At 41.5% G+C, this 18,004-nt stretch overlaps 1 protein-coding gene across 1 annotated transcript in view; it reads left to right on the top strand.

Moving 5' to 3' along the window:
- Positions 1-18,004, top strand: part of LOC126162156 (intraflagellar transport protein 140 homolog) — a 240,584-nt gene that overhangs the window by 167,591 nt on the left and 54,989 nt on the right. The window contains exons 19-20 of the mRNA XM_049918458.1: positions 8,711-8,855; positions 8,974-9,168. Coding sequence (XP_049774415.1) covers positions 8,711-8,855; positions 8,974-9,168 — 340 coding nt within the window. The remainder of the gene's footprint in view (positions 1-8,710; positions 8,856-8,973; positions 9,169-18,004) is intronic.

Genomic DNA, 18,004 nt, shown 5'->3' with positions numbered 1-18,004 from the left:
ATTTCTTTTGCACTCTTAATGTTGATGCTTCTGCTTTTATTTCCTCCTAAAACTATTTTGACTTGTTTTCTGTATGATAAATGTGTCAATGTGATGACCATTTTCTTCTTTATTTCCTTAGATGTTAGCTGCAGCCATTTCACTTTAAGTTTCTATGTACTTCATAGGATATCATATGTTAGAAAGGTGATCATTAATAAATCTGTACTGCTTTATGTCCAGAAGTTCCATCCCCCCCCCCCTCCCCCCCACTCACTCTCTCTCTAGGAAATTTGTTATATTCAAGCGCTTACGATACACTCAAGAAACTTATGCTAACCCAACACTGTGGATACTGGTGTATAATTTTGCTCATCTGTACTGTTGCCCTTCTTATACATGAGAGTCATATGTGTGGTCCAGGATGGACTAACAACACTATGAAAAGGACACATTGCTACTTACCACATAGAGTAGCCCTTGAATCGCAGATAGACACAACAGACAAAACTTGAGCAGTTTAAGGTTGTTTTAACAACATGCACTTATACAAGCTTTCTGGATCTATATGATTCACTACTAAATGCTCTGATGATGGCGATACTGTAGCTGAAATGTGGCTAGATCGGCAATAAAATGAGATTGATACACAGCTGACTGCTATGTTCATCCCTGATTGGAGTCATTTCACAGTTGATGAGCACAACGGTCCCTAATGGAATCCAATCTGATTTTTCATAGTGTTTGCATATCATATATCTGAAAAGGATTGTGGGAAACAGTGTGGTATTTACCTTGATGGATGTGGAAAACGTCCTAAAAACCACATCCAGACTGGTTGGCACACTGGTCCGTTAGTTAATGTGTGAAGCAGATTCGATCTGAAAGTGGGTGCATTAAAGCACTCTGTTATCCAGGTGAGTTACCTCTTTGTCTGTCATATTTCAACTAAATGATTTTGTAAATAGAAAGGTAACAACTGCTCATCTGGGTTTATTGAATTTAGTAACCTTCATGGTTATAACAGTGTCATGGCTGCTAGTCTGTATCACTTTACTGACTCTGTCAATAAGGCTACATCTGTTTGTAACCACATGCTCCAAAATATTATAAGTGGATAAGGACTGTAATACTGTTTGCTGGAGACAGTTTTCAGAAATACTACTCAATACTGCCTGTCCATTCCACTAGTAATGAATGTGTAGTTGTCCTAATCGATATTCAGAATGTTAAGGTCTCCTCCTACTGCTAATGGGTGATCATGGATCACTTTCTCTGAATGATTCTGCAGCTGTTTAACTCCCTCTAGCATACTTACTTTTAGTGTTAGATTCCATTATTGCATTGCTTATTGTTCTTTCTCATCACTTACTATTTTTGTAAAATACATCAAGTTATTTGTTTAAGGAAAATAATAAGCTTTCTCAGGAATTTTATGGTGAAACTGAATGATTCTGCAACCATGATCCATTTTTGAAAAGTTTTTTTTATCTTTCTTATTAGATGGATCATGTTGGTTTTTTGCAGAAATGACGAGTTTCCCATGAGTAGTTTTTGTTGAACAATGTACAATAAAGAATTGTGTGTAGTGTTTATCTATACTATCCTTTAAAGAACAGAGAAATGAAAGTTAGGCACAACATCTAATACTGGTTGGTCAGACAGTCTGAAAAAGCTTGTAAGGGTGTTGCAGGGGTAGTTACGATGAGAAATAATTGTTAAGAAAAAAATTGATTCATTTGGTTTCATAAAACCAAATAAGAGAGCAATACAAAAAATGGACATTGGACAGTGGTAAGGATCGAACCCAAGCTGAAGGCTGAGCAGTCCCTTGCATATCTACACTCCTGGAAATTGAAATAAGAACACCGTGAATTCATTGTCCCAGGAAGGGGAAACTTAATTGACACATTCCTGGGGTCAGATACATCACATGATCACACTGACAGAACCACAGGCACATAGACACAGGCAACAGAGCATGCACAATGTCAGCACTAGTACAGTGTATATCCACCTTTCGCAGCAATGCAGGCTGCTATTCTCCCATGGAGACGATCGTAGAGATGCTGGATGTAGTCCTGTGGAACGGCTTGCCATGCCATTTCCACCTGGCGCCTCAGTTGGACCAGCGTTCGTGCTGGACGTGCAGACCGCGTGAGCCGACGCTTCATCCAGTCCCAAACATGCTCAATGGGGGACAGATCCGGAGATCTTGCTGGCCAGGGTAGTTGACTTACACCTTCTAGAGCACGTTGGGTGGCACGGGATACATGCAGACGTGCATTGTCCTGTTGGAACAGCAAGTTCCCTTGCCGGTCTAGGAATGGTAGAATGATGGGTTCGATGACGGTTTGGATGTACCGTGCACTATTCAGTGTCCCCTCGACGATCACCAGTGGTGTACGGCCAGTGTAGGAGATCGCTCCCCACACCATGATGCCGGGTGTTGGCCCTGTGTGCCTCGGTCGTATGCAGTCCTGATTGTGGCGCTCACCTGCACAGCGCCAAACACGCATACGACCATCATTGGCACCAAGGCAGAAGCGACTCTCATCGCTGAAGACGACACGTCTCCATTCGTCCCTCCATTCACGCCTGTCGCGACACCACTGGAGGCGGGCTGCACGATGTTGGGGCGTGAGCGGAAGACGGCCTAACGGTGTGCGGGACCGTAGCCCAGCTTCATGGAGATGGTTGCGAATGGTTCTCGCCGATACCCCAGGAGCAACAGTGTCCCTAATTTGCTGGGAAGTGGCGGTGCGGTCCCCTACGGCACTGCGTAGGATCCTACGGTCTTGGCGTGCATCCGTGCGTCGCTGCGGTCCGGTCCCAGGTCGACGGGCACGTGCACCTTCCGCCGACCACTGGCGACAACATCGATGTACTGTGGAGATCTCATGCCCCACGTGTTGAGCAATTCGGCGGTACGTCCACCCAGCCTCCCGCATGCCCACTATACGCCCTCGCTCAAAGTCCGTCAACTGCACATACGGTTCACGTCCACGCTGTCGCGGCATGCTACCAGTGTTAAAGACTGCGATGGAGCTCCGTATGCCACGGCAAACTGGCTGACACTGACGGCGGCGGTGCACAAATGCTGCGCAGCTAGCGCCATTGCCAACACCGCGGTTCCTGGTGTGTCCGCTGTGCCGTGCGTGTCATCATTGCTTGTACAGCCCTCTCGCAGTGTCCGGAGCAAGTATGGTGGGTCTGACACACCGGTGTCAATGTGTTCTTTTTTCCATTTCCAGGAGTGTACAAGAACAGCTGATGCCAACTGTATCTGGCCATTTGAATATGCACATGCAGCAGCCTGATAGGCTAACTTCAATGTTAATTAACTCATAAATATCACAATGTATCAAACTTTTTTCTTAACAGTTATTTCTCAGCACAACCTACACTGCAACACCGGTACAAGCTTTTTGACTACCTTGTATACATAATGTAAATGATAGATTTATTTTCTTCTTTGGCATAATGCCAGTGAACTGTGTAGTTAAACAAAGTAATGAATCAAAAGAAAATTAAGCAGCAAGGAAAACACAGAAACTGAAAAAAAACACTTAAATTATCATAAAGTAAAATAAAATAATGGAAATTCCAGGTAGAAATATCAACAATCTAGGAAAAGACAGAGTGCTACTTACTGTAAAGAAGACACGTTAATTTGCAGACAGGCACACTTAAAAGACACTTACATAGAGTTTTCAGCCACAGCCTTCATCAGTAAAGAGAGAGAGACACCATTGACACACACAAGCAAGCACACCTCACACACATACGAATGCCATCTCCAGCATTTCTGGCTGGATTGCCATTTGCTTATGTGTGAGAATGGTGTGTCTCTCTCTTTACTGATGAAGGCTGTAGCCGACAGCTCTATGTACATATCTTTTAAGTGTGCCCACCTGCAACTTAATGTGTCTGTAAAGTAATTTTTTTTTTTTTTTTGTCTTCTTATTGTGACCATCTGCAGGACACTGATTTGCACAGCAGGATTTTACACTGCAATAAATATACATGTTGTGGAATGAAAACATCCAGTTTCAATGTCCAATTCCAATTGTTCTAAGGAACCTTGAAATGCACAGTGAACCAGCATATACAAGGACCACAATAATCATCAAAAAGTGTTCCAAAGCAGGCTATGCCTTTAAAGAATTGTTTAATTGTTTTTCCATGTAAATACTTTTGGAGTAAAGGAGAGCATTCACCAAAATGCTGCCGTTTTCAATAGGCACATGCAAAAGAAAAACACTTGCTAGCTTTCAGAGTATTTCATTTTTAGCTAGAGTAAAACACACTCACACACACACACAGAGACACACACACACACACACACACACACACACACACACACACACACACAAATTCACATTCACATTCACATTCACTCACAAGGGGGTGGGTTCATCTAGCTGACACCATGTAGGGGCACAGGCACATATGTATATTTGTGTATGCTTGTACTCTAGCTCGAAAAAGTATTACTCTTAAAGCTAGCAAGCTTTCTTTCTTTTTGTGTGTGCCTGGGCTACACAGTGCTTCTGCTTTTCGGTGAATGGTCTCCTTTATTCTAATAGTATTTAATTGTTTTTTCCATAGTTGACTTGAATTAGTCTTCCAGCTTTGAAAAGACACAGAAAAGACAGTTTTCTAGTTTTCATGAAGCTGATACTTGACACAAGTGTTACAACATTCCCAGTTATGAAAGTGTCATTCTTTCTCAGTGAGTTGAGCTGATATTAAGTTCGTGGGTTTCCAACTAGGTAAGCTTATTGAACACCTTTAAAGTACCTGAGTGTCATTTGGCCTCCACTTCACATCCCTTTGAAATGTCTCTCATCTGGGTATGCTCACAGAATTTTGTTGTGAGAAATGGGTCCTATGATGAGCTCAGCTGAAAGTCTCTGACTCTATTTAGGGAGTCTTTACAGCTGCTAATTCGATGGCCTCCTTCATAATACTGTTACATAATTCAGAGACCATGCACAGCAGTGTAGTCCATTCAAAATTAAACATTTTGTCCAAGGTGGTAGTACTGGGCATGCTGCTTCAGTACAGCTGTACTGGTTTAATTTGCCTCAAAGATGAGTGATAAGGAGGTTGCCAGTTGCAGTCAACAGTTGTCAGTTTTCTTGGCTCTCGTACAAAGTTAAGCAAAAGATGAAATAATGGAAAAAACTATGTAACTTAATATTTGCTATGAATTTACATCTTAGTGTTAAGCAAAATTGAATTATCTGCCTCACTCCCTTGCTCTTGAGGCCTTAGCACATCAGATGTTCTTAGCAGTTCATGGTATTTATTGAATTTTATATACTCCTCACACCCTAACAACTTCCAATAGTAATTAAAAGTGCACCGAACTAGATGAGTTAGTTTCCTGCTTTGCATTAACTTGGAGGGTAACTGGTTGTAGTAACTTGAATACTACAGGAGAGTGTTGTTACCGTAGAGTCTTGTATTGATTGCACTCTGGTGCTTCCTGATGATTTCACTAATTAGTGGCAGGCTAGGGTTAATATGTTGTGTCTGCTTCTGTAATACATATTAAGAGCTTTAATTAGCACAAAATAAAACATCTGGATGTTTATTACTCATTTTAAACTTCCATAATGAAGTATGTTGTGAGTATTACACAACACATGTGTAACTTCACAGAAATAATTTATCAACTCTTCATCATGAAGACCTGTGCAGGACCGAGACCCTTAAATTTTTCAAGCATTTTTGGAAGATGACTTTTAACAGTTGTTAAGTAATGTATAAAATGCATATTTGAACCATCAGCTGCTTTTATTGTAAACCCAAATATCAACTGGTTTCAGTCTTTGACCATTTTCACGGATACTATAGGGGTAAAATGGTTTAAGCCACCACATTACATTATTCATTACTTTAATTAAGTGTAATGCATGCCATGAATATAAATATACACAGAATTTTTAGAAGCAAACATACGAATACTAAATGTACACAGACAGGACTGGAGAAGATCGGGACTCCTGATCTTCTCCTCAGTACTGCTCTGTGTACATTTAGTATTTGTAGGTTTGCTTCGAAAAGTTCTGTGCTTATATTAATATTCATGGCAGGCATTACACATTATTTAAGTAATGACTAATGTGATGTGGTGACTTAAACCATTTTAACCTCATAGTATCCTTGAAGATGGTCCAAGATTGAAACTGGTTGGTATTTGGATTTAAAAAAACAGCAGCTGATGGTTCAAATGTGCATTTTATACCTTAAATTATTGTTTCATCAATGGCACTGAGTACAGTGTGGCACTAGTGTTGTATTTTTAAAAGAGATACCTGTTTTCTCAGAAGATTCATTTTCATTTGTATAGTGACTCTTTATTCAGAATAAATTATATCTTCAAAGATGACACTTTGAGTTGCAGACAGGCACAATGAAAGGACTGAAACATATTAAGGTTTCAGCCAAAGCCTTCTTCAAAAAAGAAACCACACACACACACACACACACACACACACACACACACAGAGTCACAAAAGGAGGCATACCTCATGGATGCATAACAGTCATCGCTGGCAGCTCGACCCAGAAAGTATTTGACGCAATGAATGAAGGCATCAATTTGTAGTGGAGCATGGGAGGACGAGAGATAGTAGGATAGGAGTGGGGAGAGAGAAGAGTGCTGTCTGGCAAAGCATGCTGGGACTAGATAGAGACATGACAAGACTGTGGGATGCAGCTTCAGGAGACGAGGGGAGGGAGGTGGTGGGGGAAGGATAGGAGCAGAGAAGGAGAAAAACAGGTGGGAGCATTGGCAGAGGGCAGCACACAATGAGGGTAAGGGGACTTGGTTAGGGAGGTGATGGGAATGGAAACTGTTGGCTGGATGGAAAGTAGGCTACTGTAGGTTAAGGCCGGGATAATTACGGGAGGGAGAACATGTTGCAAAGATTACTCCCATCTGTGCAGTTCAGAAAAGCTGGTGATGGAAGGAAGGATCCAGATGGCTTGGGTAGTCAAGCAACCACTGAAATCAAGTGTGTTATGTTCAGCTGCATGTTGTGCCACAGGGTGGTCTACTTTGCTCTTGGCCACAGTTTGGCAGTGGCCGTTCATCCTGGTGTACAGCTGATTGGTAGTCATACCAACATAAAAAGCTGTGCAAATCTTTGCAGCAGAGCTGGTATATGACGTAGCTGCTTTCATTGCTGGCTTGGTCCCTGATGGGGTAGGATAAGCCTGTGGCAGGACTGGAATAGGAAGTGCTGGGTGGGTGGATTGGACAGGTCTTCTTCCCAGGGATATGATCCCTGTGGCAAGTGACTGGGAGTGGCATATGGATGGACTAGGATGTTGTGGAGATTGGATGGGTGGCAGAACACCACTTTAAGGGGGGGAGATCTTGCTTAGGAGGTCCCTCGTTTCAGGGCATGATGATATGTAATCAAAGCCCTGACAAAGGATATGGTTCAGTTGTTACAGTCCGGGGTGGTATTGGGTGACGAAGGGGCACTCCTTTGTGGCTGATTCTTGGGGTTGGTGAAAAGATTGGGGATGTGTGGGAAAAGGAACAGGAGATCTGTTGCACACTAGATATGGGCAATAGTGCCTGTCATGAAGGCCTTGGCGAGACCTTTAGCATACTGGGCAAGAGGGTAGTTGTCATTGCAGATGCCCCTTCCCCAGGTGGCCAGGCTGTATGAAAGGGATTTTTTCCATATGGAAGGGATGGCAGCTGCAGGTACTGTTGGTGGTTGGTGGGTTTAATGCGGACAGAGGTGTGGACGGAGCTATCAGAGAGGAGGAGGTCAACGTGCAGGAAGGTGGCATGCTGACTTGAGGAGGACCAGAAGCAGGTAGGAGAGAAGGTGTTGAGGTTGTGAAGGAATGAGGATAGGGTGTCTCGGCCATGAGTCCAGATCGTGAAGATATCATCAATGAACCTGAGCCAGACCAGGCGTTTGGAGTTTTGGGCAGGTAGAAAGATTTTCTCTAGGTGGCCCATAAACAGGTTAGTATAGGAGAGTGCCATGTGGGCAGCAGTGAAAGCAGCTGTGTCATACACCAGCTTTGCTGCAATCATTTGCACAGCTTTTTATATTGGTATGACTGCCGACCAGCTGTCCACCAGAATCAGTGGCCACCACTTATCTGTGACTGAGAAGACAGTAGACCACCATATGGCTTAACATGCAGCTGAACAGAATTTTCTTGATTTTAAGGGCTGCTTCACAAGATGGGTCATCCACTAACAGCTTTTCTGAACTGTGCAGATGGGGATTGTCTTTAAAACACATTCTCCACTCCCAAAATTATCCCAGCCGCAACATACAGTAACCTACTGTCCCCACATCCTGTATGGTGAGTAGCAATCTAACCTTTCCTAATACTGTTGATAGTCCAACCTGGAGTTTCCATTGTTTAAATTAGTTCTCCAATTTTCAAAAAGTGATATTGTTATTAATGTTTGTCTTTTTTTGTTTCTTCCTTTCCTGTCGAGAAAGAAGCTTGTGGCTGCAAACTATCTCTTTCCAAGTAATGTGATGTTGTCTATCTATTTCAATCTTCCTGAGTACAGTGTGGTAATTTTAAATATTTGCTCAATTTTTTACGCATAATCTCATTACTAAAGTAGTAGCAGGAGTGGTGGCATTCACATATGTAAATCTGTGTTGTCACATTTCATGTTCCAGGATTGTTTCACACATTTATAAATCTCATTTCATCTCCTCTCTTTCAGAACACAGCAGTACAATGCTTTGCAGTATATTGCTATTGATCTGGATGCTAAATCTGATCCTGAATTGGTACAAAAATGTGCTCAGTTCTTTTTTGAAAATAAGCAATATGAAAAAGCTGTTGACATCTTGGCAGTGACAAAGCAGGTAATAATTATGTAGTTAAAAAGTAAGAGTAAAGAACAGGAATATAACATAATACAGTACTTTCAGTTTAGAGAATTGCTGCCAGTTAATAATGTAATAAACTGCTCTTTTTATGTAGCATGTAGAAGCATTGGAGCTGTGCCTGGAACATAATGTTCCTGTGACAGAGGAACTTGCAGAGAAGCTGACCTTGGCAAAAGGGGAAACTGATGAAGCAACAAGAGTGCATGTTCTAGAGAAGGTGGCAGAGTGTGCTATTGTACAAGCAAATTATCATCTTGCTGCTAAAAAGTTTCTGCAAGCTGGAAGCACTGTGAGTTTTTAATTAGGTGTACTATTGTCCACACTAACAATAAGAGAGGGAAAATAAAATGACTTTGATATTCATGTTCAGTAATTAACAGTCCTTGCTAATATTTACAGTTTTATTCAAAATAGCAAAATCTGAGTTTTCAAATTTATTCTGCTTGAACCTAGTTTGTTCAAAAACCATAAGATCTGGTTTGTAGCTGAATAGTTGCGTGTAATGAAATTTCCCTTAGAAGGTTCTGTTTTAATTTACTTCTCATAACACATTTGTTTTTCAGTTCTTGAGTCATTTATTTGTACACTATGGTTCTTCTTGTCACTGGCACTTTTCAGTATCAAAATAATAAACTGTAAAAGGAAAAGTGAGGAGAAGGAAGGATTGAGGAAGGTTAAAAGTAAGGGAAGGTCACTCAGACCCAAGGATGAGAGGACCCCACATGTGGTGAGGATGGGGCAGACTGCTGTGACAGCAGTCACAGTGTGCCATATTGCATGCCAGATAAATGTCAGTTTCTCCAAGGTGGCTACAAACTAAACTACAAAGGACAGTCTTCATAAAAGTCTCCACATTTATTCAAGGTACGATGTATAAAGTATGAGTCCTAAGAAGAGTTGTTGGATAAAATACACAAATTCAGTAAAGTTCATTTAAAAGTGAAGTCCAAACTGGTTTAGTTATGTGTTCCTGATTTAAAGTCCAAATCATGCTATCCGGCATGTTGGGCATTGTCCAGTCTGTAAATATTTTAAACCAGAGTAAAAATATGAAAGTGTTATATCCTAGCCAGTAATGCCAACCGAGCCCACTGCCAAAAGGTTGGCAGCATCAAAGTCCGGACGCCGTCCGCATAAGCAGCGCCAGCGATACAGGAAATCGCCGCAAGTCTGCGTGCGCCACCGCTGGCTTCTGGCTTCTTAAGCGCTGGAGTTGCGAGCGCTAGGACGGTTCTGTATTCGCCGCTCAGTTGTATACTCGCCACCGATTTGTGTACTTGCTAGTCGGTTGTGTGTTCATCGCAGCAGAGTTGTTGTTTGTCGTCAGCTGACGCTGACCTAGCCGCTCCGACTCGAACTAGACAGATTTCTGTAGACACGGAGTTCACTACTGTGTTTCTGTATCTTTGTTAATAAAGTTAAGTACCGACTTTTATTTAATCAGAGTGTTTGGGTTTTCATCTTTCTGTTCACTGTTCCAGCGGACCGGTCGGCCCGCTATTAAAAGTGTGGCGGTGACTTCGTAAGCCGTTTCTACAGCGAAGTGTTTGTCGCTACGAACGCCGCCACAAAAGAAAGGTTGTTCGAAATTATTCGATGATCATTGCTGGCCAATTCAGGGATAACTGTGTGTAGAACTTGGAGATAACTGCTTATCACTTCACTTCACTAGAATTATGATTCAACTAGCTGTTCTGGAGCTATATGGCTTGCTGAATACCAGCTGAGCTGAAGGTTACTTGTCCCACTCTATTTACATAAACAGGACAGGTGTAAGGAAATAATGCAGCGATGTTGACTCCGCCTGTCCAAGTAGCGCTTCCTGCAATCATGACCATAAATATGTTTTTGTTACTGTCAGGTTGGCAACCCATTAGACAAGGCTGCATGGCGGAAGGGCCTAAGTCCTAAGATACATTAGTAGATACTACAGGTGGTCCCTCTCATAGTGGTGTCTGTACAGGTGGTCCTTCTCATACTGGTGCCTGCTGAGTGACTTGCCCTTCCTTTTAAGCTTCCCCAACCTATTCTTGTCTCCTTCCCGAGGAAAGAATGATTAGTTCCAAAAAATAGAAAGTGTCACTTTTCGTTTTGTGTGTGTCTAGTAGCAGCATTACCAGGAGACTCCAAAAAATAAGTTACACATTATTATGGCAGGCAAGTAATTCTCTCTCTCTCTCTCTCTCTCTCTCTCTCTCTCTCTCAGGACTGAAAACAGATAGAGATATGCGGTTTGTTTTGGAATAAGTTTGCACTCATGAATGTGTGACAGAGATGGCAGGCAGCACTGTACAGCACACACAACTACAAGGCAACATCAAGAGTAAGGACTTAAAATGGTGAAGTTTTCATTATAAGAACAATATACAGTCAGTCATTTTTCTACATTTGCATGGTTTGAAACCAATTGAAATTCATCGCCATTTGAGTGAGACAGTGTTATGGGCGTATCTAATGTCTATTCATGGATGCAACAGTTCAAAGAAGGCAGAACACTGTGAGACAACAAACCAAGACAGTCTCGGCCTCACACAAGACTCTGTCTACAAGGTCAAGCAAGTGGAGAAAGCTGTGTAAAGGATTTCTGAATGACTGTGAAACACATCACAGCCAAAGTTAGCATTTCTATGGGATCTGTGCACACAATCCTGCATGAAGGCCTGAAAATGTGAGAAGTGTGTTCCATGAATTCTGACAAATAACCACAAGGTGCATGTTGCCAGGCAATGTTACACACAATGAAATGAATGAGACTTTCTTTTCATCATTGTGACCATGGATGAGACAAATCCTGAAACAAAGTGCCAGTCAACTCAGTGGAAGTGAACACACTCAGCACCATCAAAAAAATTTTGAGAAAGCACCAGTGTTAAAAAAATGATGGCTATGTTCTGGGACAGCAGTGGCATAATTCTTACTCATTGCATTCCAATGGGCAGTACAGTGACAGGTGCATCCTTCCAAGGTGTTTTGAAGGACATGCTCCTTCCAGCAATGGGTGAAAAATGGCTGGAAAAGGCTGCACGTGTGTTCTTTCACAAAGAAAGTGCATCAGCACATCGGGTGAACATGATGTTGCAGTTTTTTGTGATAACAGCTTTGAAGTGATTTCTCATGTTCCATACTCACCTACCCTGGCTCCTAGCAACTTTGGGCTGTTTCCAATGATAAAAGACACTCTCCATAATTACACATTGACTAGCTGGGCCACTATTGCATCAGTGATTTTTCAGTGGTCAAACCAGACTCCTAAAGAAGTGTTCCCAGTGGCCATGGAATCATGGCACAATGTTGTGAAAAATGTATATGGCTGCTGGGAGATTACATTGACACAAGCTTAACAGTTTTCATGTGGTTATAGTCTGTGGCAATGTTTATGGCTTCTGGGCTAGCGATGCACATTAGACAGTATACAGCTAGCCAATCAGCACTCTGTGTTTCTGTGCTCCATACAGTGTAAACTTCCATTATATTTGAGCATTCTATCACGTTTTATGTACTCAAACTATGATTGATGGATTTCTGTGGTATTCCATGTATTTGGTGAGTTTTCTCATAGTGGTTGAAATACTTGGAAGGCACCAAGTGTTTCACAAACAGACAAGGGATCTTATTTTTAAAGTGTACTCTTTCTTCAAATGTGAGGCATATTCAGGCAAGCTGGTGCGATGTTGCCAAAGTGCAGGAACATAACATAGTTGTTGTCTGTGCACATTCAGCTGAGATGATTATACAGCATACCTTGTGAGCTGTCACTGACTTTAGTTTGTGAGGGAAAAAAATTGGAGGTGTTATAACTTTAATGCCCTTCATTATAACTTAAATGCACTTCGTAGTCACCATGACGTAGAAATTGAAGAAATGATGAAATAAAAAAAATTATTCAGATAGTGAAGGGAGACGAAAATGTAATAGTGATGGGTGACTGGAATTCGAGTGTAGGAAAAGGGAAAGAAGGAAATGTAGTAGGTGAATATGGATTGGGGCTAAGAAATGAAAGAGGAAGCCGCCTGGTAGTATTTTGCACAGAGCACAACTTAATCATAGCTAACACTTGGTTTAAGAATCATGATAGAAGGTTGCATACATGGAAGAACCCTGGAGATACTAAAAGGTATCAGATAGATTATATAATGGTAAGACAGAGATTTAGGAACCAGGTTTTAAATTGTAAGACATTTCCAGGGGCAGATGTGGACTCTGACCACAATCTATTGGTTATGACCTGTAGATTAAAACTCAAGAAACTGCAAAAAGGTGGGAATTTAAGGAGATGGGACCTGGATAAACTGAAAGAACCAGAGGTTGTACAGAGTTTCAGGGAGAGCATAAGGGAACAATTGACAGGAATGGGGGAAAGAAATACAGTAGAAGAAGAATGGGTAGCTTTGAGGGATGAAGTAGTGAAGGCAGCAGAGGATCAAGTAGGTAAAAAGATGAGGGCTTAGAAATCCTTGGGTAACAGAAGAAATATTGAATTTAATTGATGAAAGGAGAAAATATAAAAATGCAGTAAATGAAGCAGGCAAAAATGAATACAAACGTCTCAAAAATGAGATCGACAGGAACTGCAAAATGGATAAGCAGGGATGGCTAGAGGACAAATATAAGGATGTAGAGGCTTATCTCACTAGGGGTAAGATCGATACTGCCTACAGGATAATTAGAGACCTTTGGAGATAAGAGAACCACTTGTATGAACATCAAGAGCTCAGATGGAAACCCAGTTCTAAGCAAAGAAGGGAAAGCAGAAAGGTGGAAGGAGTATATAGAGGGTCTATACAAGGGCGATGTACTTGAGGATAATATTATGGAAATGGAAGAGGATGTAGATGAAGATGAAATGGGAGATACGATACTGCGTGAAGAGTTTGACATAGCACTGAAAGACCTGAGTCGAAACAAGGCCCCCGGAGTAGACAACATTCCATTGGAACTACTGACGGCCTTGGGAGAGCCAGCCCTGACAAAACTCTACCATCTGGTGAGCAAGATGTATGAAACAGGCGAAATACCCTCAGACTTCAAGAAGAATATAATAATTCCAATCCCAAAGAAAGCAGGTGTTGACAGATGTGAAAATTACCGAACAATCAGTTTAATAAGCCACAGCTGCAAAATACTAACACGAATTCTTTACAGACGAATGGAAAAACTAGTAGAAGCCAACCTCGGGGAAGATCAGTTTGGATTCCGTAGAAATACTGGAACACGTGAGGCAATACTGACCTTACGACTTATCTTAGAAGAAAGATTAAGGAAAAGCAAACCTACGTTTCTAGCATTTGTAGACTTGGTGAAAGCTTTTGACAATGTTGACTGGAATACTCTCTTTCAAATTCTAAAGGTGGCAGGGGTAAAATACAGGGAGCGAAAGGCTATTTACAATTTGTACAGAAACCAGATGGCACTTATAAGAGTCGAGGGACATGAAAGGGAAGCAGTGGTTGGGAAGGGAGTGAGACAGGGTTGTAGCCTCTCCCCGATGTTATTCAATCTGTATATTGAGCAAGCAGTAAAGGAAACAAAAGAAAAATTCGGAGTAGGTATTAAAATCCATGGAGAAGAAATAAAAACCTTGAGATTTGCCGATGACATTGTAATTCTGTCAGAGACAGCACAGGACTTGGAAGAGCAGTTGAATGGAATGGATGGTGTCTTGAAAGGAGGATATAAGATGAACATCAACAAAAGCAAAACGAGGATAATGGAATGTAGTTGAATTAAGTCGGGTGATGTTGAGGGAATTAGATTAGGAAATGAGACACTTAAAGTAGTAAAGGAGTTTTGCTATTTGGGGAGCAAAATGACTGATGATGGTCGAAGTAGAGAGGATATAAAATGTAGACTGGCAATGGCAAGGAAAGCGTTTCTGGGGAAGAGAAATTTGTTAACATCGAGTATAGATTTAAATGTCAGGTAGTCGTTTCTGAAAGTATTTGTATGGAGTGTAGCCATGTATGGAAGTGTGACATGGACGATAAATAGTTTGGACAAGAAGAGAATAGAAGCCTTTGAAATGTGGTGCTACAGAAGAATGCTGAAGATTAGATGGGTAGATCACATAACTAATGAGGAAGTATTGAATAGGATTGGGGAGAAGAGAAGTTTGTGGCACAACTTGACCAGAAGAAGAGATCGGTTGGTAGGACATGTTCTGAGGCATCAAGGGATCACCAATTTAGTATTGGAGGGCAGCGTGGAGGGTAAAAATCGTAGGGGGAGACCAAGAGATGAATACACTAAGCAGATTCAGAAGGATGTAGGTTGCAGTAGGTACTGGGAGATGAAGAAGCTTACACAGGATAGAGTAGCATGGAGAGCTGCATCAAACCAGTCTCAGGACTGAAGACCACAACAACAACAGTCACCATGTCTCTACACAACTGTCAGAACATTGTACCAACCACTCAGTTCCCCGACAATAGAAATGTGCTCCTCAATCATAGAGCCATTTCAGAACAGCTATGTGAATTTTCTCATTACTGGAATGTTTCTTTCCCCTCAGGTGTACTTTCAAAAGATGGTAATCACAAGGTGCAAGATCTGGACTTCCCAATCAGCATCACTCACATTTGTGCAACCTTGGTCAGATTTTTGGCACCATTTCACTACAGCTGGATGCAACATTGCATTTGGTCCATATGCTGCTAGTATTTCATGGTGACTCTTATGTGCAATACTACCCTGCATATTTTAACTTTGGAACAAATTTCCAACTGCTGCTGTGATCCACATCTACATTTACTTGGATACTCCGCAAATCACATTCAAGTGCCAGGCAGAGGCTTCACTGAACCACCTTCACAATAATTATCTGTTATTCCAACCTCCACAGCGCATGGTAAAAACGAACACCTACATCTTTCTGCATGAACTCTGATTTCCCTTATTTTATTATGATGATCCTTTCTCCCTATGTAGGTCGGCGTAAACAAAATATTTTCACATTCAAAGGAGAATGTTGGTGATTGAAATTTCGTGAGAAGATTCTGCCACAAAGAAAATCACCTTTCTTTCAGTGTCCACCCCAATTCCTCTGTCATGTCAGTGACACTCTCTCCAGTACTTCATGATAATACAAAATATGCTGCTCATCTTTGCGATGTACTCCATTAATCCTATCTGGTAAGGATCTCAGACCGCACAGCAGTACTCCAACGGAAGGTGGACAAGTGTAGTGTAGGCAATCTCTGTAGTAGATTGTTATATTTTCTAAGTTTTCTGCCAATAAGACGCAGTCATTGGTTTGCCTTCCTCACAACATTTTCTGTGTGTTCTTTCTAATTTAAGTTGTTTGTAATTGTAATTCCTAGGTATTTAATTGAATTTACAACCTTTAGGTTTGACTGATTTATCATGTAACCGAATTTTAACAGATTCCTTTTAGCATTCATGTGGATGACCTCACACTTTTCATTATTTAGGGTCGATTGTCAATCTTTACACCATATAGATATCTTTTGTGAATCGTTTTGCAATTTGTTTTGATCTTCTGATGACTTTACTAGATGATAAACGATAGCATCTACAAACAACCTGTGATGGTTGCTCAGATTGTCTCCTAAACCATTAGTGTTTCACTCGATGACTTTCCATCAGTTACTATGAATGCTCTCCTCTCTGACAGGAAATCATGAATCCAGTCACATAACTGAGGCAATATTCCATAAGCAAGCAATTTGTGGTGGTGGTGGTTAGTGTTTAACGTCCTGTCGACAACGAGGTCATTAGAGACGGAGCGCAAGCTCGGCTTAGGGAAGGATTGGGAAGGAAATCGGCCGTGCCCTTTCAAAGGAACCATCCTGGCATTTGCCTGAAACGATTTAGGGAAATCACGGAAAACCTAAATCAGAATGGCCGGAGACGGGATTGAACTGTCGTCCTCCCGAATGCGAGTCCAAGCAAGCAATTTCAGTACAAGCCAGTAGTGCAGTACAGTAGTGAAAGCCTTGTGAAAATCTAGAAGTACAGAATGAATTTGAAATCCCTTGTCAGTAGCACTCAACACTTCACGTGTGTAAAGAGCTATTTGTGTTTCACAAGAACAATGTTTCTAAGTCTGTGTTGACTATGTGTCAATAGACTGTTCTCTTCGAGGTAATTCATAATGTTAGAACATAATACATGTTCCAGAATCCTGCTGCATATCAACGTTAATGATATGGTCCTTTAATTTAGTGGATTACTTGTACCTGTCTTGAAAATTGGTGTGACTTGTGGAACTTTCCAGTCTTTGGGTATGGATCTTTCGTCAAGTAAGTGGTTGTATATGATTGTTAAGTATGGATCTATTGCATCAGCATACTCTAAAAGGAATGTAATTAGTATACAGGTTGGAGTGGAAGACTTGCTTTTATTAAGTGATTTAAGTTACTTCACTGCTCTGAGGATATCTACTTCTAAGTTACTCATGTTGGCAGCTGTTCTTGATTCGAATTCTGGAATATTTACTTTGTCTCCTTTGGTGAAGGAATTTTGGAAGGCTGTGTTTAAGTAACTCTGGTTTAGCAATGTCATCGATAATATGTCCATTGCTACCATGCAGAGAAGGTGTTGGTGTGTCTTGCTGCTAGCACACTTTACATACAATCAGAATCTCTTTGGATTTTCTGCCAGGTTCCAAGACAAAGTTTCACTGTGGAAACTATTGCAAGCATCTCACATTGAAGTCCATGCTAAGTTTAGAGCTTGCTAAGAGGTCAAGTGTGTTTTCACCACTGTTTGCTTGAACTAACTGCGCGGAATAATTGTCGGAAAAAGTGTTTTGCACCTATTATCTGCACCACAGCAGAACTGTTTCTGCAGGAAACATGGAACATGCAGTCTGAAGGTTAACCAAGTGATGTGGCGCGGTGGTTAGCACACTGGACTCACATTCGGGAGGACGACAGTTCAATCCCGCATCCGGCCATCCTGATTTAGGTTTCCCATGATTTCCCTAAAATCACTCCAGGCAAATGCCGGGATGGTTCCATTGAAAGGGCATGGCCGGCTTACTTCCCCGTCCTTGCTGTCTGGTCTCCTCCCCACAACAATCCAACCCAACCCTCCATAAGGTAAGCACTGGCCAGCTATTCAGTCTCATAGCTTATTAGTTTACTTGACTGAATTTCTTTTTGCTA

The sequence above is a fragment of the Schistocerca cancellata genome, chromosome 2 (genome assembly GCF_023864275.1).
Source record: "Schistocerca cancellata isolate TAMUIC-IGC-003103 chromosome 2, iqSchCanc2.1, whole genome shotgun sequence".
Classification (NCBI taxonomy): Eukaryota; Metazoa; Arthropoda; class Insecta; order Orthoptera; family Acrididae; genus Schistocerca; species Schistocerca cancellata.
Note: the sequence above shows the minus strand (reverse complement) of the source record. Positions and strands in the feature narration are given on the sequence as shown.